The sequence below is a fragment of the Nicotiana tomentosiformis genome, chromosome 3 (assembly GCF_000390325.3).
Source record: "Nicotiana tomentosiformis chromosome 3, ASM39032v3, whole genome shotgun sequence".
Classification (NCBI taxonomy): domain Eukaryota; kingdom Viridiplantae; phylum Streptophyta; class Magnoliopsida; order Solanales; family Solanaceae; genus Nicotiana; species Nicotiana tomentosiformis.
The window spans coordinates 76,670,276-76,697,983 of NC_090814.1; the positions used below are offsets into that span (position 1 = coordinate 76,670,276).

At 37.2% G+C, this 27,708-nt stretch overlaps 1 protein-coding gene across 1 annotated transcript; it reads left to right on the top strand.

The window, feature by feature from the left end:
- Positions 1-374: 374 nt before the first annotated feature.
- On the top strand, positions 375-2,921 carry LOC104113258 (receptor-like serine/threonine-protein kinase At4g25390). Its single transcript, XM_009623372.4, has one exon. The coding sequence runs from the start codon at positions 631-633 to the stop codon at positions 2,686-2,688; it is 2,058 nt and encodes a 685-aa protein (XP_009621667.1). The 5' UTR covers positions 375-630; the 3' UTR covers positions 2,689-2,921.
- The last annotated feature ends 24,787 nt before the right edge of the window (positions 2,922-27,708 follow it).

Sequence of the window (27,708 nt, forward strand, 5' to 3'; positions counted from 1 at the left end):
ATATTTTCCACTCGAGATCAGCTGAATTATAGATTTGATTTATATACGAGGATAGTTTAATCAGTTTCTTATATCATCAACATAATTTAACTTATTATAACATATTTTTTTACAATTTGTCATAAATTATTAGTTAATGCCATTAAATGTGCAGTTATTTGATTCTGTAAATATTTTTACACTATCAACACATAATGTTAATGAGCAAGAGAATAGGAGGATATCACTAGGCTGTTATTTGATTAGTTAATTCTTTTTATTAGGAGTGGAGAGTATAATTGGAGTAGTGTAACTGCTCTTCCCTCCAAATTTAGCATTATTTCCTGAAGAATTAAGCAGAGAACTTATGAGGGGAAAAAAAAAAGAAAAAAGAGAATAAGTGGCCCCTTTGACTAAAAAGCGGACAACGAGCAGACTTATACATCTGGACTGTGGAAAAGCAAAGTAAAAACAAAATAAAGATATGCACAAAAAGCCATATACCTCTGCAAGCAAAAAGCATTAATCTCAGTTCAGAACCTGAAAAGAAAAAGAAAAAAAAGAAAAATTTCCGATCCGATTCTTTGAAACGATACACTTATGTGGTTTTTTCACTGCAAAAATCCTTCATTCTTGTAATTTTTTTTCATCATGCCATCTCGTGAACTCCGTTCTCTACCGCCGACGCCGACGCTGTCTCAACCAGTTCACCGTCAGAGACACCACCTCCTACCACCACTCGCCGGAGGTATCGCCGCTGCAGCCTCCCTCCTTATTCTCTTCACTTTCTGCTTCCGAAAAATTAGCCTTAAGAAAACCGTCCCATCTTCCGACTCCGAGTCAAATAAAAAACCCCCTCACCGGTTCTCCTACTCCTCTCTCCGACGCGCCACTTCCAACTTCTCTCCATCTCTTCGCTTGGGCCAAGGCGGGTTTGGGTCAGTCTACAGCGGAACTCTCAAAAGCCCAACTTCCAATAATGTTTCAGTGGCCGTTAAAGTCATGGACTCAGGGTCCTTGCAAGGCGAGCGCGAATTCCAAAACGAGTTATTCTTATCTGGTAAAATCGACTCTAAATTCACCGTATCTACAATCGGTTTCTCTTCAGACAAAAGAGGCCGTCGTATGTTACTTGTTTACGAGCTTTTGTCTAACGGAAGTTTACAAGACTGCCTTTTGCATCGCAAGTGCAGTGAATTAAAAGATTGGAAAAAGAGGTATTCAGTTGCTCTTGATATAGCTAAAGGGTTAGAGTATTTGCACCATTGCTGTGACCCACCTGTGATTCACGGAGATATTAAGCCGAGTAATATTCTATTGGATGATAATTTTAATGCGAAAATTGGTGATTTTGGATTGGCACGGTTGAAATCAGAGGATCAGGTTGAAATTGAAGTGAAAAAGGAGAGTCCTGTAGGAGGAAATGGGGTAGTTGAGGATAATGGGTCGGTGGCTGAGGAAACGGAGAGTGTGAGTGTGGTTACTGTTAATGGTTTTGAGGAGTTTCACAGAGGAGTTGAGCAGTCGCCAGAGAGTGTTGTTATTGGGGTGGAATTGTCACCTGAGGTCCCTGTGGTATCTCCAAGAACGGTGGCGGATATGGTGTCCCCATCTGAGGGCATAGAAAAAACGAGTCTTTCAGAGGGTAATTTTGATAGGTCCAGTATAGACAGTGGGATTGAGATTGGTGATAAGAAGAGTGGGGTGAAGAAGAAGAAGAAGAAGAAGAGTGTTACTGGCAAAGACTGGTGGTGGAAGCAAGATACTGGTGGGACGGATTCAGGAGTGGTGAAGGATTATGTAATGGAATGGATTGGGAATGAGATCAAGAAGGAGAGGCCGAAGACGGATTGGATTGGGGCTTCTTCGAGTTCAGGAGTGGTAGGAAAAACAGAAAAGAAGAAGCATAAGAAGCGATTAGATTGGTGGGTTTCTTTAGATGATGAAAAGAATGTGAAAAAGGAGAAGAGGAGGCCTGCAAGGGAGTGGTGGAAGGAGGAGTATTGTGAGGAGCTTGCCAGGAAGAAAAAGAAAAAGAAGCAACAGGGTGGAATAGGTTCAGTTAGTGATGATTGTCATAGTGACTCTTGGTGGCCAAGGGATGATGAATTGTATGCTGATAGGAAGAAGAAAAGAAGTAGGAGCAGGAGCAGTAAGAGTAGCATGGATTGGTGGTTGGATGGATTTAGTAGTGAGCTTCGGAGAGCTCGGAAGAATAGTTATGATTCTGCTAGTGGGGAGATACCTAAAAGTGGTGGCATCAGTAGCACTCCAAGCATGAGAGGAACTGTGTGTTATGTTGCACCAGAGTATGGTAGCTGCGGTGATCTATCTGAAAAGTGTGATGTTTATAGTTATGGGGTGCTTTTGTTAGTTCTTATTGCTGGGCGTAGGCCACTTCAGGTGACAGGGTCGCCCATGTCCGAATTCCAACGTGCTAATCTTCTCTCTTGGGCACGTCACCTTGCCCGAGCAGGGAAGCTTCTTGATCTGGTTGATCAGTCTGTTGAATCATTAGACAAAGAACAAGCATTACTCTGCATCACTGTTGCCCTGCGCTGCTTGCAGAAGTCACCTGCCCGTCGTCCATCAATGAAAGAAGTAGTGGGGATGCTTTCTGGAGATTTAGAAGCTCCCCAACTACCAGTTGAACTTTCACCCTCGCCCCCCTCCCGCTTCCCATTCAAGTCCCACAAGAAGGTTCGGTGAGCTTAAATCAAGTCTCAGTTCTGTACAAAAAGCAGTTTATGTTGTTGATTATTTCTTGTCTTTATGGATGACTTATGATGTAAAGAAGAGATAGGAATCAAAGAATTAACAGTTTTAATGGATTTTTTTGTTTTCTGTCATGTTCTATTTGTTGTTTTACTTTCGAGTTGGTATATGTGTATTCTTTTTCTCTCTGGAAGCTAAATAACAGTCAACAAAGCTATTTGATACTTTATCTTGAGTTTTGGTAATGACTCTTAATTACTACAGATGTTTGGACAAGCGGAACAAGGCCCCCGTTTTATGTGCTTTCAGTGTTTGCTTTCTGTCTCAGTCGCTGCTTATGGACCCTTATATTGGACACTTGATAGCTATTACCAAACATTGGCTGCTAATGTCCCTCTCTTTTCCTTTGTGTATCGTCCCTGCTTTTGAACAAATTATTTCGGACTGTTACAAGCTATTACTGTAACTGCTTTGGCTTCTAACTGGCCCTTTACTCCCCTCCCTCAAAATGAAAAATGAATTAAATAAATGGAAAGGAGAAGTAAGGGAGGATGAGGAATGGAAAGATGCACCTTTCAGTCCTTTTTTTGTTTTTTCTTTTGTTGTTGTTGTTGTTGTTAAAACTGGGAGATATTAATTCTATATTACTTTGTGAGGGGTGTGATATTTGTACAATGGAATTGTTGATCCGCATTCAGATACGCTTTTCTCCGCGATTGTAGCAAATTGTTTGCCTATTTTTATCGTTGTGAACTCTTTCACTTGTAAGTTCGTTGCATATGCGCATTACGATACTTTGGTTCCTTCGGAAATCAGATATAGATCCGTCCATACTAATTATTTGAAGTGCCTTTTAACCCTCCATCTTGTGCTGCCAGTGAGGGAGAACATGCTATAGCCTGAGAAAGTTTTTAGTGATCAAAGATCTGATGGTTTGGGGTCGAATTGAGTGTCCCAAGCATGCTTAAAGTCTGGTTCAATTTACTGGAGGTTGACTTTTGTCATGCTTAAAGTCTAATTGTGTTAAATTATGAGCTGTAGGCTATAGTGTTTTGCAGAACTATAGAGTTATTGTTTCAACTATTGCTGGTCGCTTTTGATTAGGTACAGGCGGTTTATAACAAAGGAATGTACCAAATTATAAGAAGGTATATCTATATGTTGCAGTCTAGATTTCTCGTCAGTTTATCAATAGATAAATAATATGTTGTTGATCTTCTTTATCAAGAGATAGACACCGTTTTCTCATCTATAGCCTTTTTCTTAGAGATCTGTTTTTTTCACCTTTGTTTCTTGTTGCTTGTGTGATTTCATTATTCATTCATCCCTTTCTACCAAAAAGTGGTACATGAAGGGATTCCTTTTCTGTTTATTTAGCGAATCCACAAGCATTAAAGTGTTAAATCTGGATTTATTTATTTTTGAAAAAGGGGAGTGTTATTAGATTTATATCTGGCAAGAGCTTAATCTTGAATATGTTTCGAGCTAACTGCAATCATTTTGTAAATGGCTTGGCATCTTGGTTCACATTGGATGTGTAATGGGCTGACTCAAGCCGAGCTTCAGAGATTCGACTTTGCTCGAGTATCAGATGAGCCTAGGTGGACGCTTGAACTTGCCTTGATTGTAAACAATCTGCTGCTTGTGTAAAAACTAAAAACTGAGCATGAACTGGATCATCATTGCTGAAGAACAAAAAACACAAAAAAATTTGGTGTGACTATAACAGTGGCTCAACAGAAACATTTTCCCAGATTTTCTATGAAAACTCAAGCAGAGAGAGAGAGGGAGGAAGGGATTAAGGGAGGGAGGGAGAGAGTACAAAAATAAGAGCTTAATCTTGAATATGTTTCGAGCTAACTGCAATCATTTTGTAAATGGCTTGGCATCTTGGTTCACATTGGATGTGTAATGGGCTGACTCAAGCCGAGCTTCAGAGATTCGACTTTGCTCGAGTATCAGATGAGCCTAGGTGGACGCTTGAACTTGCCTTGATTGTAAACAATCTGCTGCTTGTGTAAAAACTAAAAACTGAGCATGAACTGGATCATCATTGCTGAAGAACAAAAAACACAAAAAAATTTGGTGTGACTATAACAGTGGCTCAACAGAAACATTTTCCCAGATTTTCTATGAAAACTCAAGCAGAGAGAGAGAGGGAGGAAGGGATTAAGGGAGGGAGGGAGAGAGTACAAAAATAAGAGCTTAATCTTGAATATGTTTCGAGCTAACTGCAATCATTTTGTAAATGGCTTGGCATCTTGGTTCACATTGGATGTGTAATGGGCTGACTCAAGCCGAGCTTCAGAGATTCGACTTTGCTCGAGTATCGGATGAGCCTAGGTGGACGCTTGAACTTGCCTTGATTGTAAACAATCTGCTGCTTGTGTAAAAACTAAAAACTGAGCATGAACTGGATCATCATTGCTGAAGAACAAAAAACACAAAAAAATTTGGTGTGACTATAACAGTGGCTCAACAGAAACATTTTCCCAGATTTTCTATGAAAACTCAAGCAGAGAGAGAGAGGGAGGAAGGGATTAAGGGAGGGAGGGAGAGAGTACAAAAATAAGAGCTTAATCTTGAATATGTTTCGAGCTAACTGCAATCATTTTGTAAATGGCTTGGCATCTTGGTTCACATTGGATGTGTAATGGGCTGACTCAAGCCGAGCTTCAGAGATTCGACTTTGCTCGAGTATCGGATGAGCCTAGGTGGACGCTTGAACTTGCCTTGATTGTAAACAATCTGCTGCTTGTGTAAAAACTAAAAACTGAGCATGAACTGGATCATCATTGCTGAAGAACAAAAAACACAAAAATTTGGTGTGGCTCAACAGAAACATTTTCCCAGATTTTCTATGAAAACTCAAGCAGAGAGAGAGAGGGAGGAAGGGATTAAGGGAGGGAGGGAGAGAGTACAAAAATAAGGGAACCTTGTGGCTGATATTATTGTTATCACCGTCAACTAGGGGCTTTAAAAGCTGAATGCAGTATTGTGATAGAGTACAAAAATAAGGGAACCTTGTGGCTGATATTATTGTTATCACCGTCAACTAGGGGCTTTAAAAGCTGAATGCAGTATTGTGAGCGGAGGGCAAAGCAGCACTGCAGCAGCATAAGATTTGTGATGGATGACTCCAAATGGAAGGGGAAGCGTGAGGGATAAAATGAAAGATAACAAGAATGATAATGCTGTTGATTGGAAAGGCTTTAGGATTCTGCTATAGATTGGGAAGGAAGCCGTGTGGGAAGAGAATAAAAACTTGTGTAATTGCACTTGTCAAGTACATCAGGTATCTGAAACCCTAGCTCTCATTTTTATATTTTAGATCTAGAAATAAAGAATAGCTGTTAAAAAGTCTACAATGCGGGTCTTGCTTATTCAAGCTCGCTTACCATCAAGCTCAAAAGCAAGCTCTAGTTTATAACTCGTTAATAACGAGCTATACTTGAACTTGGCTGCCGAGCTGAGTTTTTTGAGCAAATTGCTTGGCAAGTTTAGTTTATCCTTGCATGGTTCCTTTTGACCGTTGCTTGATTGTCCTGCTTTTTAGTCAATTCTCGATTCTAGCTAGCAACTTAAAGCTGCTCTCCTACTCTGTTCTTTTTTGCTGTTCCAGCTCTTTAGCTTCTTCTATATGTTTAGCTAGGCGCATCTGCTCTTGGTTAGTCCTCGTGGATGTCGACTACCTCTCTCTTTTACAGTCACTTAAAGAAGAGAGACTCATTCATTCTACTATTCTTTAGTTCTTTCTCAAAAAAACTATTCTTTAGTCTCATTCACAACCATTATATGTGTACTTCCACTGACTTCTTTGATACTGAAAGCTGCATTTGAAGATTCCAAAGACATGGCTGCGAGGGAACTAAAGTTATATACTGCCAGCACGCTAGCTGTAGTATCAGTTGTCGGTATCACAAAGAGCAAAAAACTTCGTAAAAGTTGGATGAATCCATAGAATTTCCCTCTGCAGTCTCTGATATAGCTTGGTAATTTCTGCTGTATGTGGAGAATATTAGCTATTTGGCTTAAAAATGTATCTGACTGCCCAAGGACCAATCACTTTTCGATAAACTGCAGGTATGGCTAATACTGTTTTATGCGATATTTTCTTCTCCTCTTTTAGCATTTTGGAGAATTTCTTCTTCAGTGAAGTGGACACATGTAAATATTATATTATAATGATGACTGATTCTGCTTACACTATTCTAGATGGGCTGCATTTCAAACATCATAAACACTCATTCTTTGGACATATATGTAATCATTACATTATAATGATGACTGATTATGCTAATACTGTTCTAGATGGGCTGCATTCAACACATGAGAGACACTCATCTTTTAGATTAATATGATTAATAAAGCAAAGGACATGTATATGTGTGTGCAGGAGTCACGAGCTAGGCGCAGGGTTGTACTATATCATAGCAAAGAATTGCACAGGACAGTATGTGTGTGAAGGCAGAAGTTATGGTTGTTGCTTCTCAGCCTTTATATAATGACTGAACTCTATGTTCCTTTTGTTTTGGTTGGCTTGGGGTTTTGAAATCTGCCATATGCATGTGAGAAGGCCTTGATCCTTCTATTTCAAGGTTACTTTCATCTGGTTATGTGCCCTTGGAGGGTAATTACCTAATAGCTGTATTGGCTTGCTTGAAGCGAAATTATTGACTGGATACTATAAAGTATCAGCATATATTTTCATTTGACAGTAAGTAAACCATGAATTCTTTCGGTAGAATAGATCTCCTGGTAAGTTGTATTAATGGAGATGATGTTATCAAAAAATTAATCGAGATGGTGTTCTTTTTCTTATTTAGGTAACTTGGAAGATCTTCATTACGTTGGAAGCTGACCTTTTAGAAGTATCAGAAAATAAAGGCCGAGTATGGAAAGATGTAATACATAACCTCAGGTGACTCTTCAAATTGTATGCATGTTGCTATCTTACTTCTGTCAGTTTTCTGTCTAATGTATGTACATCCCCAGTAACTGATACTGCAACTATGACAATTGAGTCAATTTAGTGGAACCAACACTTTTAAGACTATGACGATTGAGTCAATTTAGTGGCACCAACTCTTTAATTTTGGGGAAGGCAGGGGACGATGGGGACACTGTTGTGTTCTGCACCAAATTATCATTGGTGGCTATGTATTAAGACTTCTGCAACTCCAAAGCAGAACATTAGATGTTAGTAGATGTTAATGAATTGTCTACAATCTTCATATAAGGTGTAAATGTAAACAATTGGTGTACTGCTATGTAATAGATTCAATGTTAATGCTTTCCAGAGTTTTAACAGGAGTGGTCGAGAGGCGAGGCGTTTTATCTAACTAACATGGAGCGAGGCAAAAGCCTTGGGGTGCTAGGTGTAAGCCCCGTGAGTATTTAATTTTTAATATTTTTATAAATTAATAAATAAATATATAAATAAACATACATTAAAATTGTAAAAGAATTCAAGAAAATTATAAAATTAGTAGAAATATGTGTGTGTGTATATAAACATGCTAGCATGAGCATGAACCATACAAAAGAATATAATTTTTTTCTTGAAAAGCGAAAGATATATAAATGCAATACACTTGTAACATGACTATGACAGAACAAACTTAGAGTTATAAAAATAATATTCCAGTGACAATAAAATAAAGTTATTGTTTAAAAACTTAAAACTAAATAATAAATTACAAATACTCATGTATAATACAAATAGTTAGAATAGAGTCATCAAAATAATATCTAAACTAGATCGTTACCAAAAGAAATTCTAAAATAGAAAACTAATTTGAAAATAATAATTTAAAGAATACCAAAAAAAAAAAAAAAATGAAGCATAAAGAAGAAAAATGCAAGCATAGAAGTAGATTAAGAATTGGAGGACAAAATTCTTTACTTTTAGTTTGCACTTTGTCTAAAGGGTATTTGTTACTCAATAGTAAACGACAAAGTGAAAATATTATAAAATTATAATAAACGATTAGAAAAGACCTTTGGCTTTTGAGACTTTTAGTGGTAAAATTTACTATGTGTTAACTTTTAGATATTTATGTTAAAAAAAGATTTATTAAATAATTTTGGCTCAAATTTTAAGAAGTTCTCGGGCTTACGTCCCAAATGAACGCCCAGAATGTTGGGACTTACACCTAGGTGAACGGACAGAATCTTGAGGCAAATTGCTTGGCTAGTAGTACGCCTCAGTGCGTTTTTGGTACGCCTTGCCCAGGGTTCACCCAGAAAACGCTGATTGCTTGCTGCATGGTGTATAATAAGACATGTTACTTCCTGAATTTGTTCTTAGTGTCCTCCCTCTGGCCCTTAATACTCGGTTGATGTATATTTTAGGGTCTTGTATTATGTTTTTACTCTTTGGTAGTACAATCTATGGTACCCATATGTAGAAGTATGCTGGTACTATACTGCATCGAATTATCTAAAGTACTGTTGGGAAATTTTTGCTGTTTCTCAAATTAATTACTAGTTTCTAGTGTATAGAATCCATTTCTGCTGTGCTCTTTTGATTCAGCGCATAGTATGGAGACCATGGACTGAGATTATATAGAATTTTAGGTGATATTTGGCTATAATTATATATTTTAGTATATTACTTACCTTACATTTTAGTATTTTAATGTTATGTGACATTTGAGCTTAATTGAGTTGATTTTACATGTAGGACCATATGATCACGAACTGAAATGAAACTTGCACACAATGTTATTGAAAATACAAGGAAAAAACACGATAGAAAAATCACTGCAAGGCACGGAAGGGACCAGGCCCAAACCTCGCACCACTTGGCCAGATTGCGAGGTCCATCTTGCGTCCCAGCTCGCCTAACGAGGTCCATCACCTCGGCAGACCAGGCCTTGCCAGGTTATTTCCTGGCCTTAGACCAGGCTTTGCAAGGTGCCCATGTCCGAGTGGAAATTATTTTTTTGTTAATTTTGGACTTGGATACTTCGACCCTGGACTTATATAATAGTTCTTGAACTCGTTTTTTTAGAAAGGAGCCGTCATGGAGGCCAGAGTTCATCCGACTCTCTTCCGTCAAACTTAGTAATTTTGTATTTATTTGGATGATTGTTGTTTGACTATCATGTTTATGTGGATCTAAACTTCATATGACTATTGTTATTCAAATATTAATTTTGATTTTTTGATTTATCATATTGATTTATTTATTCAATCTTGCAGTTAATTATTTGATTGTTTGATCACCAATTGAATACTATTTACGAATCTAGAGTTGAACTAGAAAGTAAAAACTCTAGATTGCATATACGATTGAGTGGAGCAAGTTCTTGAACCTGGGCATCGGGGAATGAATTTGCGGTTAGGATATACATATGCTAATTGCCTTGCTTGATTATTATATAGGAATTATAAATACATTCTTGTTGGTTCTAACTCCATAGACTTATATGCGTTAGGTTAGCTTGAATAGTCGAGTAAGAACTCGATAGATTCTTATGAGTAATATTAGCCATGTCAACCAATAAATCAGATAAATTAAGTAGTCAATTCAATTGAAGAATACAATAGGATTGTTAGATAATACATAACCCTAGATCGTTTTCATCACATTGATAACATAAAAAAAAAAATTGCTCTTCCTTTGTGCAGAGTTCACTTTTTTTGTTTTTTCTTTATTTTATAATTAGTTTAGAGTGAAATACTTCTACGTTTAATTCTTGTTTAGATAATTAGGATAGTCCAATTAAGTCAATAGTTGATAATAAGTTGTCGTGTGTTCGACATCCGATTTCTAATCACTTTATTACTTGATGATCGCTTATATTTACGTGTGCGTTTGGCTGCAACATTAATAATATGTATTCACATCGGATAGCTAAAGATGGCAAAAAGCTCTCTACCAATTTTTTATTATTCACAAAGTTCGAACGCTAAACCTCTGGATCGATTATAATTATCATACGACCGCGCGCATCCTAGCATATCTAAAAGCAAAAAGAGAAAAAAGGAAGGGGCCTTAGTCCAAGCATATGAAACATGTTTTTAGTGAAGTAATCATCATAGTAGTAATTTGTAAATCACAAAAAAGTCATAATTGCGATATGGTAAATGGGAATCTGTAGGCTGTAGGTCAGTCTGCATTGCTGCAATTGTTGATTTTATTGATGTGCTCTGGACCTCTGTTATGGGCGCTTGCCGACCAAAACGATAGCATGCATAACTGGACCATTGTGTCGTCTGTGCTTTCTATATATTCATCTTTTACTGTTAACTTAGTAATTTTTATTGGATGTTGTTGGAGTTTTTAGACTATCTTGGTCTTTTAATACAGTAGCCTCTTACCTTTCTCTTGTCTTCCTTATTTTTCAAATTTATATTTCACTAGCATACTACTAAAGGAGTTGTAATTATGGCCAATATTTTCACTAATGTAATCCATCTTACATAAGTATAAGTATCTTTGTAAAGTGTAGACTTTGTTGGCAATATTCTTTGGGACCCAAAAATATTGCATTGTGTGTTGGACATCATTTGCACAAGTTGTATATCTTCTTTTACACCTAAGAGGCCAAGGCCTTTTTGCCTATAAAAGGGAAGGCTATTAGTTCATTTTAGACACATCAACAAGACTTGTCTTCAATTCTTGTTTCTTCCTTTCTTCCTTTATTAAGAGTGTTTTGTATGAGAGTTAGTGTTGGGAAGCACTTGTGTGAACCCTTTCTTTGGAGTGATCTTATGAGGTTATTCTCTTAGGGTATTTGGGATTAATTAAAGTGTTTACTCTAATTTTGTACTCTCTTTTGTACTCTTATTGTTATAGTAAATTGTTCCTCTCCGCTTGTGGACGTAGGTCACTTTGACCGAACCACGTTAAATTTGTGTCTTCTTTATCTACTTTAATTACCGTTGTTATCAACTTCAATTGTCTTTGTTATTGTCATTATACCATTATTTGGCTAAATTCCGCACCACCCGGGTTTCCGATCCTAACAAATTGGTATCAGAGTCGGATCTAACCGGGTTAGTTTCAATAGCCAAAATGACTCTAACAAAGACCTATGTTGAGAAATTTGACCAAAGTACAAACTTCGGAAGGTGGCAATTAAAGATGGAAGCTATCCTAATTCAGGATGACTTAGACTTGGAGTTGCAAGGAAAAGAAAAGAAGCCGGATAAAATGACGGATGAGGAGTTTGCTCATAGACAAAAAGGCAAAAGCAGGTATCATTTTAAATCTCTCAAATGAGGTTTTACGTGCAGTTTCTGTAGAAACCACAGCTAAAGGCATGCGGGGAAAATTAAAAACCTCATATATGAAGAGGACGGTAGAAAATAGACTTTACCTAAAACAGAAGCTTTATACAATTCGTATGGATGAAGGTACCTCTATTCTCTCTCATCTTGATACCTTTGATTAAATTCTTATGGATTTGAGTAATATAGATGCTGAAATTAAAGATGAGGATCAAGTCGTGTTACTGCTTTGTTCTCTACCCCCATCTTTTAAGCATAAAAGAGATACTATGCTTTATGCAAAGGATAATATCTCTTATAAGGATATTAAATCTATATTAAAATCAAAAGAACAGATAGATAGTGATATTATTGGGGAAGCTAGTGAAACTCAAGCGGAAGTTGGCTTGTTTGTTAGGGAAAAATTCGACTCCATATCCAGATACAATAATTTAGAGTGTCGCTATTGTCATAAGAAAGGTCACAATATCTCCGAATGCTATAAGCTGAAAAATAAAGAAAAGCATAAGAAAAGGAAAAATGAGCACAAAAATACTGACATTGCCGAAGCAAGTGTAGCTGCTGATGAGACTGAGGGAACTATTTTTTTAGCAACTAATAATAGTTTCAAATCTAACAATGAGTGGATTTTAGATTCGGGTTGTTCTTATCATATGTGTCACAATCGGTATTTATTTACCACATATGAATCTATTGGAGGTGGAGTTGTCTTGATGGGCAACAATGTTGCCTGCAAAGTTTTTGGAAAAGGTACAGTCCGAATCAAAATACACGATGGTGTGGTGAGAATTCTCACTGATGTTAGACATATTCCTAACTTGAAGAAAAATCTCATTTCTTTGGACACTCTAGAATCTCTTGGGTGCAAGTACATAGGTGAAGGTGGAGTTTTGAAAGTTTCTCAGGGTGCTCTTGTGATCATAAAAGCACACAGATCTGGTTCGTTGTATACTTTATTGGGATCCACTGTTATAGGCCTTACTACAGTTTCGGTATCAGACAACTTGTCTGATTTTGATCGCATTGAATTTTGACATATGCCCATTGGGGCTTTTGCGGAGAAGGTGGAGAAAATTTACTATATCAGCCAAAATTAGGCCAATATGGAGATTTGTAATTGTGGTCAATATTTTGGCTAATGAAGTCCATCTCACATAAGTATAAGCATCTTTGTAAAGTGTAGACTTTGTTGGCAATATTTTTTAGGACCCAAAAATATTGCATTGTGTGTTGGATATTATTTGCACAAGTTATATCTCTTCTTTTACACCTAAGAGGCCAAGACTTTTTGCCTATAAAAGGGAAGGCTATTAGTTCATTTTAGACACACCAACAAGACTTGTCTTCAATTCTTGTTTCTTCCTTTCTTCCTTTATTAAGAGTGTTTTGTATGAGAGTTAGTGTTGGGAAGCACTTGTGTGAACCCTTTCTTTGGAGTGATCTTGTGAGGTTATTCTCTTAGGGTATTTGGGATTAATTAGAGTATTTACTCTAATTTTGTACTCTCTTTTGTACTCTTATTGTTATAGTAAATTGCTCCTCTCTCCTTGTGGACGTAGGTCACTTTGACCGAACCACGTTAAATTTGTGTCTTCTTTATCTATTTTAATTACCGTTGTTATCAACTTCAATTATCTTTGTTATTGTCATTATACCGTTATTTGACTAAATTTCGCACCACCCGCATTTCCGATCCTAACAGGAGTCTTCCTCGATCAATCTTTTGTTTCTCCTTATATTTAGCAACTTTAGTTAATAATGTTTCTTTTAGTGAAAGTCTAGATTGCAATATTAACTTGTCAAGAGAAAAACTTAGGACTTGGTGAGGAGTAAAAACTTATGCGCATATAGTGTTTACACCAACCAATAAATACATGACACATGTCTTCATAATAGTTATCACCAAATGATTAAAGGCGAAACCAGGATTTGAACTATATGAGTTCGAGATTGTAATCATTTTAATTAATAATGTGTGTATATTCAATTGATTTCTTAAGACAAATACATGGTCCCACGCTTTGTCTCCACCCCTGCAAATTATAGTTTATTAATAGATAGTCTCACATCAATTTATTACGTAATTATCGTATACTAGTATGGTTTGGTATAAACGCCGAGTACAAATAAAGTTTTATCAGGAGTGGGTGTGGGTGAGGGTAAGGTCTCATTTAATTCTTGATTAGAGTGGTGACCTCAATGTCGACAATATAAGATAAGAAGAAGAAGAAGAAACTCCGTGTAGGATTTTGCCCAAGAAGGTGGATATCTTGAAATCAATAAGGGAAATTCTTATGGGCATTATCTTAAAAGTGATTCTCCAATTTCATCAGGAGAGGGTGGGCACTGGGCAGTGTTTAATAAATTCAAGGTGCAGAGATGCATGGATTTTATTTAATGGAATACGATTTCCAAAATTCATTTTTGAACCTTTTACTCATGTAAGACTGATTGGCTAATCCGATTGTTGTCAATAATAAATTAAAATATGAGATACTTGTAAATAAATTCAGACAACACTGATATTAAAATAAATAAAGATACGAGGTGATTCGTCGAGATTGTAGCGTCAATGTTGTAATTTGATGTTGGTGAGCCAATCACCAGGGGTTAATACCTTCTTTTGTCTTAATCTTCCGTTTTAAAGATAAAGAAGTTCTTAATTACCTGAAGAGAAAGAATATAAAAAAAGATTCCTTTGGTTTCATATAAAAGCTTTAACAATGGATTACTGTCGTGTCAATATAAGGTACGAGCGAAAACTATAAGTTTAGATGAACCGATAGTCTCTCCACGGGTGACTGGATACGCCCCTCATTATCATATTATTATCATATGCGAGATACGTTGGGTCAATGGGCCAAACAAGAGGTCCATCCACAATGGGTCGTTTGTGTAGTACCGAGTTCAACATTGGCGGTTTATATATTATGGCTAATTTTAAAAACTCAAAAGTTGATTTTATGGGATTTTTGTTTTCCTTATGGTGTTTATTTTGAAAATAAATGGTGACAGATGGGAGTTGGTTACAGATTAAGCGTCCGTTTGATTTGTGTTTCAGGAGTATCAATCCTGCACAATTTATTTGTTTGGTTGTTATTTTAAAGAAAGTTAATCTCCATATAAATTAAACTTAGCATAACATATACAAATGTTTAACTTTATGCGGAAATCTCTACATTATTTTATGTGGAATATAGATCGAATAAGAGTTGAAATATCAAAAGGGCGAAACTTCAAGCTTATGTCTTTAAGGGACCCTATCTTTAATACTTTCTTGATTAAGTCCGGTGCTTTTCTATACAGCTACGTGGGAGTAACGTTGGTTCACTTAATTTCAACTAATTAGATTCCACAAAAAATATTTTAAGTGAGATTTTTCTTAAAATAATAATTTTAATTTTTTTTTTAAAAAAAAATTATACTTTATTATATAATGTGTACTAATATTCTCCACAATGACTAAACCTTTAAAAATAACTAATCTCTGCATAACTAATCTCTGAATAATTAATAACTAATACCTACATAACTAATATCTAAATAGCTTACGTAACTTATCTCCAAACTAAACCACCCCTAAGAGTTGCAAAAAAAACGATATTAGCCGTTCAACTTTGAGAAGGTTACATATCACAATTCACAAATGGTATTAACTAGTAATTGTGTTTATTATCAAAAACGAGTTCATTTTTCATACTTTGTTTGTGTATAGTAATTTTTTTGTCAAGAAGTTAAATTTATGCGAAACTACAAAACCAAGTGTTTTTATTTTCTTTTCTAACTTTTTGTATATGAGGTTTGCAATGTGGATTCTAGACTTGCTTGTTTTAGTTCTGATCGAAGGATTGCTTTTAGCTAAAATAGTATTACGAGAGAGAGAGAGAGATGTCAACATCATCATGTGAAACTCATTTACTTCATCTCATTTGCACACACATCAAATTGCTCCTTCAAGTGATAATAAGTTGTTAAAGTCTTTAAGATGTAACTATGAATTAGTAAATTAAGGGCAGAAAAACAAAAGGATTGAAATCCCATTGGCATATCATCATCAAAGATAGATAATTCACATGGTATCAATAATGAAATTTGACAGATGATTTATCAATCGTCTATTCCAAAGTTGAATCCAACAAAAGAGAAGCTGGGAAACACAAATTAAGCCAGCATGTCCCATTATATTGACCCAGTATAAGTAATGCAAAGGTCAATATATCATATTAAATCAGATCGTAATTATGTGCACTGCCCTAGCTCTATGGACTACTGTGGCCTCTCGTACTTATAGAGTATGGACCTTCCACAGATTTAATTTTTACATCGCTGGCGCCATCGCCATTAATTTAGAGTGTGTTTGGAAAGCCATTTAGGACTTCCTCCCCGTATTAGGACGGGTAACTTTCAAATCACCAATGTGATGCTCACTTTGCTAGAGCAACGCAATTTTTTCACCGGTGCTCCAAGTCAAAATGCATACAAATATTTGAAGGGGTTTGATCGATTCTCGTCTCATTTTAGTCTTGATCGATTCTATAAAATTGCTAGAACTTGCTTGGCTTGCTTGTCCAATAAACTACTCCTATATATTCCAATGAACTACTCCTATATATATATATATATATATATATATATATATATATATATATATATATATATATATATATATATATATATATTCTTAAAGAAGAAATATTTTCGAATTCATATAACTCGCTGAATCCTTTATTCTGCCCTAACAGCTTGTTTGGATGGTTGTTATCCTTGTGTTGTGTTGTATTGTATTGTATCGTTTTGTAAATACAATGTTTGGATAGATTATATTGTTTGCAGTTGTTAAATAATATTTTGCTGTTTGGTTTGACTGTATCGTACTGTACTGTAACTAATAAGTTTACTAAAATACCCTCAATTGTTTAAATATTAAATTTATCAATAATTACGCATAAAAATAATTTAAGAAAATCCCCTTCTACTAATTTATCACCAAGTATGTCTTAAAAATAGATTAAACAATTAAATTCATGCAAATTCTAACAAAATTAGTAATTTTAGGTTAGAGTTGGAAGCGACAGAAGTTCTGAAAAAAAAAAAGGGACGAAGACAAAGTAGGTTATAGGTGGAAGATTTGGAGTTAAAATTTAAAAAGAAAGGTAAACGGTAAAATAGAATTATGGAGTAATAAGTTAGAGCATAATTTGAAAGAAAAATAGGAAACAATCCTACCACACAAAATCAGTTGTTTTAAAAAAAAAAGACTTTTCATTATTCCGAAATAATGAATTTAACAATACAATACAACCAATTTTAATGAAACAATCAAAACAAACATTGTTTTGAGATAACAATACAATACGATACAATGAGTAACAACCGTCCAAACAAGTTGTAACTATACTTGATATTCACCTCAATATGGATAATCATGTGACTGATAAAAAAAAATTAATTATACTTAAAATATTAGTAATAGGGTATTCCTGATCTTCAAATAGGCGTCACATGAAAAAGGAATATATGAGTTGGCATACAGAAATTCTGAAGCTTCTAAACAGTTTCCGAAGATGTCTATCATGGAGTAATAAAACCTCCTTAATAATGTAAATTTGTTTGCTTTAATGACCCTTAATAATGCTAATTCTGCTGGGTTTATTGACCCTTAATAATGCTAATTCTGCTGGGTTTATTGACCCTTAATAATGCTAATTCTGCCAACTGCATTGTCAACAGCTTAAAAATAAAATAGCTATTATATAATGTACGTGCAATTCGTAGGTATCATTATTAGAAGGACACCCTAGCTCGTAGAATTTGTTATTATCTTCTTTAAAGAAATAATACTACAGAGATCAAATAAGACAGAATTAAGGTTATTTAATTTCGATAAACCATGCATCAGTTTCATCCGTCACCAAATAATGCTTAGTATATATAATTCCTTAAAGCAGAAAATAAAAATCTTTTGCATTACTAGATTTGGAGTCAAATTCTCTCTTTTAGAGCATGTTTGGAAAGTCACTATTTCGATTTGAGTGTAATTGGATGTAATTATATAGTGTAATTAGCTTGTCAGTTAATATGAAATTGAGTGTAATTGATGAGGAGTAATTACACTCTTTAATTTTCAAAGAAAGGTAAAATTAGTGGTAATTACACCATGGAATTACCAAATGACTTTTTAAATTCTTTTCTTTTTCTTTTTTAAATATTTATCTTTTGGAAAAAAAGGAAAGATCTCTTTCATATCTGTCATCTTTCTCAAATTTCTCTTTCAATGTGGAGTACTTGGTAGGTTGATGTCTTGGTCATAGTAATGAACTCAATGAGTTTCTATACTATTATCTCCTTCATTTTTCATTTTGTTGAAATAATTATTTTATAGGAAGAATTCTGATTAATGATTATTGATAATTTAAAAGTTTATTAGCTTTATAATAGCATTTTCTGTATAAATTATATAGTTAATAGATTGATAAATCCTCTTGGCAATTTTTAACAAGTAGTTTATTTTTTATCAATTAGTATAAATATTTTTTACGAAAAAGTACTTTATAAATTTATATTTATGTATTTTTTAATTTAAAAAGTACAAGAAATCAAGAATTTCATATTATATTCATATAGTTGGTAAAATATTCGATTTTATATTGGGATTTTCTTAATTAACTCAAGTTAAAATATTATTTATTTGGAAGATATCAATTATTCTTCCCAATATTAGTTGTCAATCTACAATTATATACACATATATATAATTGTCACGTGTTAAAATTTACTTACATATTTATCTGGGAAAAATAAATTAACTTTTATTTTAGAATAAAAAATATTTAATTATATAATTATACTTGTGCAATCAAATATGACACTAATGATTATACTGTATAATTAATATACTATGTAATTAAGATTAAATGCTTATGTAGTAAGCCCACCTGTTTTAATTTAATGGAGGCATGTGTCTGAATAATTTAGATTTCAGGCCATTAAATTCATTTATTTTTTCTTTTACAATAATTCATTTATAAATAGATCTAATTCATTCAAATATTGCATATAATCTTAAGATCATTAAATCGCTGTTATATAAAGATTAATGTGAAAATGACATTTTGTCACTATTCAATTTACAACCCCGACCATTATCTCTCCCGTCAATCACCTCCACCATTACTAGTTATTATCGTGATCCATCGATTCTGTTCATAACACCAAAATCACCACTAGCATTACATCGCAACTATTACCACGACCACCATAATTGACTATTAGAGCGTTCGAGTCATATCAAATAAATTATTATTGCAACACATAAGAATTCTTATTTGGCTAAACTTCTAAAATCAGCTTATTTTAAAAAATAATTTTTTTAAAAAGAAACAAAATTCAAAGAATTCTAAGTGCTTTGAGAAAAAAAATACTTTCGAAGAAAAACTATTTATATTTGGCTAATTAATTTGAAAAGTACTTTCGATTTGTTTGGCCAAACTTTTCAAAAAATGCTTTGAAACATAAAATTACAAAAAAGGACATAAAAATATTTACTTAATAGTTAATATTATTGAAGTAAATAAATATTTTCAAATATTTATTATGAGAGACCATAACTAAATTATTTATTTTTATTAAATAAAATATAAAAATAAAATTAAAAAACAAGTTATTTTTTAATGGGCATTAGGAGAATTGCATTTAGAATGCTAAATATTAGGAAAAATTGAGTAAGGTAATTTTGGTATATATAATTTTTTATTAAGGATATTTTTGCCAAGAGAAAAATTAAAAATAACTTATGCTTCTAATTTTGAGAAGAAGCTACTTTTTCATGTTCTTAAACTCAAACGCGTTTTTTCCTCCTAAAAGTTTGGCCAAACAACTCAACTTTTAGAAAAACTTTTTTTTTTTTTTTTTTTCTGAAAAAAGATACTTTTGGCCTTGGAGAAGTTTAGGCAAACATGATATTAATCTATGTATTTTATGAATACTAATCTCATGATACGCGCTTTGCGCATATACCTCAACTTGAAAATAACTTTACTTTATATTAAATTTGAAAATAATTAAATTGAATTTTTTTTCTAAATAGTTATTCGAAGACTTAATTATTTTTAACATTAGAGGAAATAGTTAAAGTCCTGAATATTAGAACATTGCAATAATTTAGGTAATTTTAGAATACTAAATATTATAAAAATAATAATAATATAGTTTTGTAATATAATCTTTTTAAAATGATAATAAGTTAAATTTTTTATAAAAAAAATAAGTCTATCAGAAATCTATTTCTAGCATAGATGTTCAAAAGAATATTGAGAAGTGGAGAAAGCAAGAGTAAATTTGAACCAATTTATTTTCATCTGTGTTTGATAAAAGAGCAAATCATTCACCATAAAATTGCAACTCTAAGCCCTTAAAGTCGTACATAGTTCAAACTTCAGAAAGTAAATAATCATTTAAGGTAAAATTTCTAAAGTCTATATACAGTTCTGTCACGACCCAAACTAACCCCTGTCGTGATGGCGCCTATCGTGGAACTAGACAAGCCGACTCATTTCCAAAACAAATCGATATTTTCATTTCAAAGATAATTCCAATGTTATTTAACATGAAAACCTTCGTAAAGGAGTTCCAATCAAAATAAAAGTGCGGAAGAAAAAGTCCGACATCGGGGTGTCACTAGTCATGGGCATCTACTATAATCTGTCTAACAATATCAAGACTAACTCAATTTGAAAAATATCTAAATACAACTAAAAGAAGATAAGAGGGAGAAGAGCAGGGTTGCGATCGCCAGGCAGCTACCTTGCTATCCCCGGAAAAATCTACAATCAGAACAATCAACAACCACTACCGTGTCCAGCTACACCTGGATCTGTACACAAGGTGCAGGGAGTAACATGAGTACGCCAACTCAGTAAGTAACAACAATAAATAAAGACTGAGCAGTAGTGACGAGCAATAAAGCATATAACATTCATATCAGGAAATCTCAGTAATATACCACATGCTTTTAAAATCAGGATTTGAATCAAAATATCTCGTTTAAACTCAGTTCCAGTAAAAATCATTTAAAGATATATTTCAACAATTTTCAAACAGAGAAAAAATACAAAGGTGAGCAAAAATAATGAAATCATAAATAGCCCCTCGGGCAAAATATCACTCATATATAGCCCCTCGGACAAACCTCACAGTCACTCGTGCCACTCGAGAATACCTCACAATCACTCTTGCCACTCGGGCATACCTCACAATCACTCTTGCCCCTCGGGCATACCTCACAATCACTCATGCCTCCCAGTCACTCATCACTCGGCACTCACACTCAGTAGGTACCTGCGCTCACTGGGGGTGTGTACAGACTCCGAAGGGGCTCCTTCAGCCCAAGCGCTATAATCTGCACGGACAACTCACGTGCTATAATAATAAAGTATGCTGTAGGCGGGCAACCCCGATCCACACTCATCCTCATAATCAGGCCCTCAACCGATATCAACATGTTGCGGCGTACAACCCGATCCCATAAATATCCTCACAAATCAGGCCCTCGGCCTCACTCAGTCATAAACCTCTCAAGCCACTCGGGCATTTCAGTAAAACAGGGCATTCGACCCAAAATATTTATATGCATAAAAATAGAGTCATAAAACTGAGTTATGCGGTAAACAAGTATAAACATGACTGAGTATAGATTTTTAATAGAAAACAATGAGAGGATAGTAAGAAAAAGCCCCTAAGGGTCCAAACAGCACTGGCGCAAGGCCCAAACAGCACTGACGCAAGGCCCAAACATGGCATTCAGCCCAATTTACAGAAACTCTTTTTAAAACATATAAGTATCATATAGTTTCAACAAAGTATGCAACTTTACAGTTGCTATGGGACGGACCAAGTCACAATCCCCAACAGTGCACGCCCATACGCCTGTCACTTAACATGTGCGTCACTAAAAATAGTAGAATGATACAAAATCCGGGGTTTTGTACCCTCAGGACTAGATTTACAAACGTTACTTACCTCAAATCGATCAAATCTCTACCCCGCAATGCTCTTGCCTCTGGACTCGACCTCCAAATGCTTCGAATCTATTCACAATCAGTACAATACCATCCATACGTACTAATGGAATGAATTCCACGAGAAAAGCTATAAAATTAGACCAAAACCCGAAATTGGCTCAAACCCGGCCTCTGAGCCCACGTCTCGAAATCCGACAAAATTCACAAAAATAGAAATCTCATTCACTCACGAACCTAACCATACCAAATTCATCAAAATCCGACATCGTTTGGTCCTTCAAATCCTTAAATTACTCTTCAAAAATTCCAAGCCCTAACCCCTCATTTTTACTAATTACAATGATTAAACAATGAAAAATCACCATATATACGAGTATTAGGGCTCAAGTAACTTACCTCACTGATAGCCCTTGAATCACCCTTCAAACATCCCTCCAAAAGATCCAAAAACCGACTTAAAAAAGGTGGAAATGAACCAAATTCGCGAAGGGTTCTATTTATGGTTTCTGCCCAGATTTTTCGCACCTGCGGAAACTTTCATGCTTCTGTGCCACCGCACCTGCGGAAAAATCCATCGCAGGTGCGGAACTCACTTAGGAGCCTAGCTCCGCATCTGTGGCCCAAAACCCCGCGCCTGTGCGTTTCCTCCGCTTCTGCTAAGCCTGCCCAGCATCCCCCTTTCCGCATTTGCGCCCCAGGTTTCGCACCTGCGGGCTCGCAGATGCGACCTCCAACTCGCACCTGCACATCCTGCCTAGCCCAGCATTACCCACACCTGCGAACTCCCCACGCGCACCAGCATTTTCGCACCTGTGACTCTTTCTTCCGCAGTGAAAAAATAGCAGTAGCAGCAGCTTCAGCTGCATTATCCAACTTCGACAAATTCGTTAACCACCCGGAATCACCCCGAGGCCTCCGGGACCTCAACCAAAAATACCAACAAGTCATATATCAACATACCAACTTAGTCGAATCTTCGAATCACTCAAAATAATATCAAATCATCAAATTACTCTCGGATTCAAGCCTAAGAACTTCTAAATTTCCAAATTCGGCAACCGATGCCGAAATTAACCAAACCACGTCCGAATGACCTCAAATTTTGCACACACGTCAAAAATGACACTACGAACCTATTGCAACTTCCAAAATTCTGTTCCGACCCCGATATTAAATTTTCCACTGCTGACCAAAATCGCCAAATTTTCAACTTCGCCAATTCAAGCCTAATTCTATCACGAACCTCCAAATTTCATTCCGGACGCACTCCTAAGTACAAAATAGCCTAACGGAGCTAACGGAACCATCAGAAGTCAAATACGAGTTCATTTACACATAGGTCAACATCCGGTTGACTTTTTCAACTTAAGTTTCTACTTAAAAGACTAAGTGTCTCAATTCGCTCTGAAGCCACTCCGGTCCCGAACTAAATAACCCGATATAACATAATATAGCTGAATAACACAAAAAGGAAGTAGAAATGGGGAAAACGGGGCTATAACTCTCGAAACGACCGGCCGGGTCGTTACATCCTGCCCCTCTTAAACATTCGTTCATCTTCAAACGCGTCTAGAAACATACCTCGAGTCTCGAATAGGCATGGATATCTGCTCCGCATCTCCCGCTCAGTCTCCCAGATGGCCTTCTCCACAGGCTGACCTCTGCATTGCACATTCACTGAAGCTATATCCTTTGACCCCAACCTTCGAACCTGCCGATCCAAAATAGCCACCAGCTCCACATCATAAGTCATATCACCCTCCAACTGAACCGTGCTGAAATCCAAAACATGGGACGAATATTCAATATACTTCTGGAGCATGAAAACATGAAACACTGGATGCACGCTCGACAAGCTGGGTGGCAAGGCAAGCTTATAAGCCACATCTCCTATTCTCTGAAGCACCTCAAAAGGCCCAATAAACCGGGGGCTCAACTTGCCCCTCTTCCCAAACCTCATAACAGCCTTCATATGCGATACCTTCAGCAAAACCTTCTCCCCAACCATAAAAGACACATCACAGACCTTCCTATCCGCGTAGCTCTTCTGCCTAGACTGCGTCGTGCGAAGCCGCTCCTAAATTAATTTTACCTTATCTAATGTGTCCTGGACCAAGTCTATACCTAAGAGCCTAGCCTCACCCGGCTCAAACCATCCAACCGGAGATCTACATCTCCTCCCATATAAAGCCTCATACGAAGCCATCTGAATACTCGACTGATAACTGTTGTTATATGCAAACTCCGCGAGTGGCAGAAACTGGTCCCATGAACCTCCAAAGTCAATGACACAAGCACGCAACATGTCCTCCAATATCTGAATAGTGCGCTCGTACTGCCCGTCCGTCTGAGGGTGAAAAGCTGTGCTCAACTCAACCTGAGTACCCAACTCTCGCTGCACGACCCTCCAAAACTGCAATGTAAACTGAATGCCCCTATCTGAAATGATGGAAACTGGGACACCATGCAGGAGAACAATCTCTCGGATGTAAATCTCACCCAACCGCTCTGAAGAGTAAGTAGTACCAACTGGAATGAAGTGCGCGGACTTGGTCAGCCGATCCACAATAACCCAAATAAAATCGAACTTCCTCAAATTTCGTGGGAGCCCAACTACAAAGTCCATGGTGATCCACTCCCACTTCCACTCTGGGATCTCTAATCTCTGAAGCAAGCCACCTGGTCTCTGATGCTCATACTTAACCTGCTGACAGTTGAGACACCGAGCCACAAACCCAACTATATCTTTCTTCATTCGCCTCCACCAATAGTGCTGCCTCAAATCCCGGTACATCTTCGCGGCACCCGTATGGATGGAATACCGCGAGTTGTGGGCCTCCTCAAGAATCAACTCTCAAAGCCGATCTACATTAGGCACACTTATCCGACCCTGCATTCTCAGCGCGCCGTCATCACCAATAGTCACATCCCTAGCATCACCTCTCCGAACCCTGTCTTGAATAACGACCAAGTGGGGGTCATCATACTGACGCTCCCTGATACGGTCATAAAGAGAAGACTTGGAGACCACACAAGCCAATACCCGACTAGGCTCCGAAATATCCAATCTGACAAGCTAGCCCACCAAGGCCTGAACATCCAGTGCCAAAGGTCTCTCTGTTACTGGAAGATATGCTAAACTCCCCAAACTCTCTACCCGGTGACTCAAAGCATCGGCCACCGCATTGGCCTTCCCTGGATGATAAAAAATAGTGATATCATAGTCCTTAAAAAGCTCCAACCATCTTCGCTGACGCAGATTAAGATCCTTCTGCTTTAACAGATACTGCAGACTCCGGTGATCAGTATAGATCTCACAATGAACCCCATATAAATTATGGCGCCAAATCTTCAAGGCATGAACAATGGCTGCCAACTCAAGATCATGGACATGATAGCTCTTCTCATGGGTCTTCAACTGGCGCGAGGCATAGGAAATCACCCTACCCTCCTACATCAAAACACAACCAATGCCTATCCTCGAGGCATCACAATACACGGTGTAAGAACCTGAAGCTGATGGCAGAACTAACACTGGAGCTGTGGTCAAAGCAGTCATGAGCTTCTGAAAGCTCTCCTCACACTCATCTGACCACCTGAATGGAGCACCCTTTTGGGTCAATTTGGTCAAGAGCGATGCAATAGATGAAAATCCCTTCACAAAGCGACGGTAATAACCCGCCAAACCAAAAAAGCTCCTAATCTCCGTGGCTGAGGACGATCTGGGACAACTCTGCACCGTCTCTATCTTCTTCGGATCCACCTGAATACCCTCACTGGACACCATGTGCCCCAAGAATGCTACTGAACTGAGCCAAAACTCATATTTGGAGAACTTTGCATAAAGCTTCTCCTCCCTCAATCTCTGTAATACAATCCTCAAATGCTGAGCGTGCTCCTCCTGGCTACGAGAGTACTCTAGGATGTCATCAATGAATACAACAACGAATGAGTCCAAATAGGGTTGGAATACACTGTTCATCAAATGCATGAATGTTGTTGGGGCATTGGTCAGCCCAAAATACATCACCAAGAACTCATAATGGCCATATCGGGTCCTGAAAGCTGTCTTAAGAATATCTGAATCTCGAATCTTCAGCTGGTGATAATCAGATCTCAAATCAATCTTGGAGAACACCCTCGCTCCCTGAAACTGGTCAAATAAATCATCAATATGGGGCAAAGGATACTTGTTCTTGACTGTGACCTTGTTCAACTGCCTGTAATCAATACACATTCTCATGGAACTATCCTTCTTCTTCACAAATAGAACCGGTGCACCCCAAGGTGACACACTAGGACGAATAAACCCCTTATCAAGGATTTCTTGAAGCTGTTCTTTCAATTCCTTCAACTCCGCCGGTGCCATACGATACGGTGGAATAGAAATAGGCTGAGTGCCCGGCACCAAATCAATATCAAAGTCAATATCCTTGTCAGGCGGCATGCCCGGCAGGTCTGCAGGAAACACATCCGGAAAATCACGTACCACCGGAACAGAATCAATGACATGAGTCTCTGCACTAGCATCCCTCACAAAATCCAAATAAGATAGGCAATACTTCTCAACCATGCGCTGAGCCTTCAAATATAAAATCACCCTACTTGGTATATAATCTACAGAACCGCTCCACTCAACCCTCGGAATTCCCGGCATAGCCAACGTCACCATCTTAGCGTGATAATCTAGAATAACATGACATGGAGATAACAATCCATACCCAATATCACATCAAAGTCGACCATACTGAGCAGCAAAAGGTCTATTTGGGTCTCCAGACCCCCAATAGTCACCACACATGACCGATATACGCGGTCCACAATAATAGTGTCGCCCACAGGAGTGGATACATGTACAGATGAAACTAAAGACTCAAGGGGCATATCTAGAAAATGGGCAAAATACGAGGAAACATATGAATACGTGGAACCAAGGTCAAATAATACTGAGGCATCTCTGTGAAAAACTGAGATAATACCTGTAATCACAGCATCTGAAGCAATAGCATCTGGTCTGGCAGGGAGGGCATAGAAATGGGCCTGGCCACCCCCTGATCTGCCTCCTCCTCTAGGAAGACCCCTAGCTGACTGACCTCCACCCCGAGCTGACTGGGCGGGTGGTGAGGTAACTGGTGCTGCAGTCGGAGGCTGACTCCTCTGCTAAGATAGACCTCCATGATGACGAGGACAATGCCTCCACATATGCCCAAGCTCCCCACACTCAACACAACTCCTTCGTGCTGGTGGCGAAAACTGAAGGGAACCCTTAGCACCTGGATGACTGGTAGAAGAACCTGGCATGGAAAAACCCTGAACAGGTGGAGCACGGGACTAACTCTGAGCTGGATGGGCACTAAGTGATGAGTGGCCCTGATGAGAACTGTAAGAACCATGGCCAGATGATGCACCCCGATGAAATGGCCGAGCTGACTGAGCCTGTCTGAAATGACGACCTCTACTGTGCTGAAACTGACCCCCAAAAAGAGCACCGATGAATCCACCCTGACCATGAGGCCTCTTGGCCTCCCTCTCAACCCTCTCCTGACTGCGAACCATCTCAATCTGCCGAGCAATATCGACAACCTCATCAAAGTTAGCACCCGAAACCCGCTCCCTGGTCATGAGCAACTGTAGCTGATAAGTGAGGCCATAAATAAACCTCATGATCCTCTCTCTGTCCGTGATAACCAACTCAGAGAATCGTATCTCATACTGTGTCACAAATATATCACCCTGGTGAAGCCGCTCAAACTGT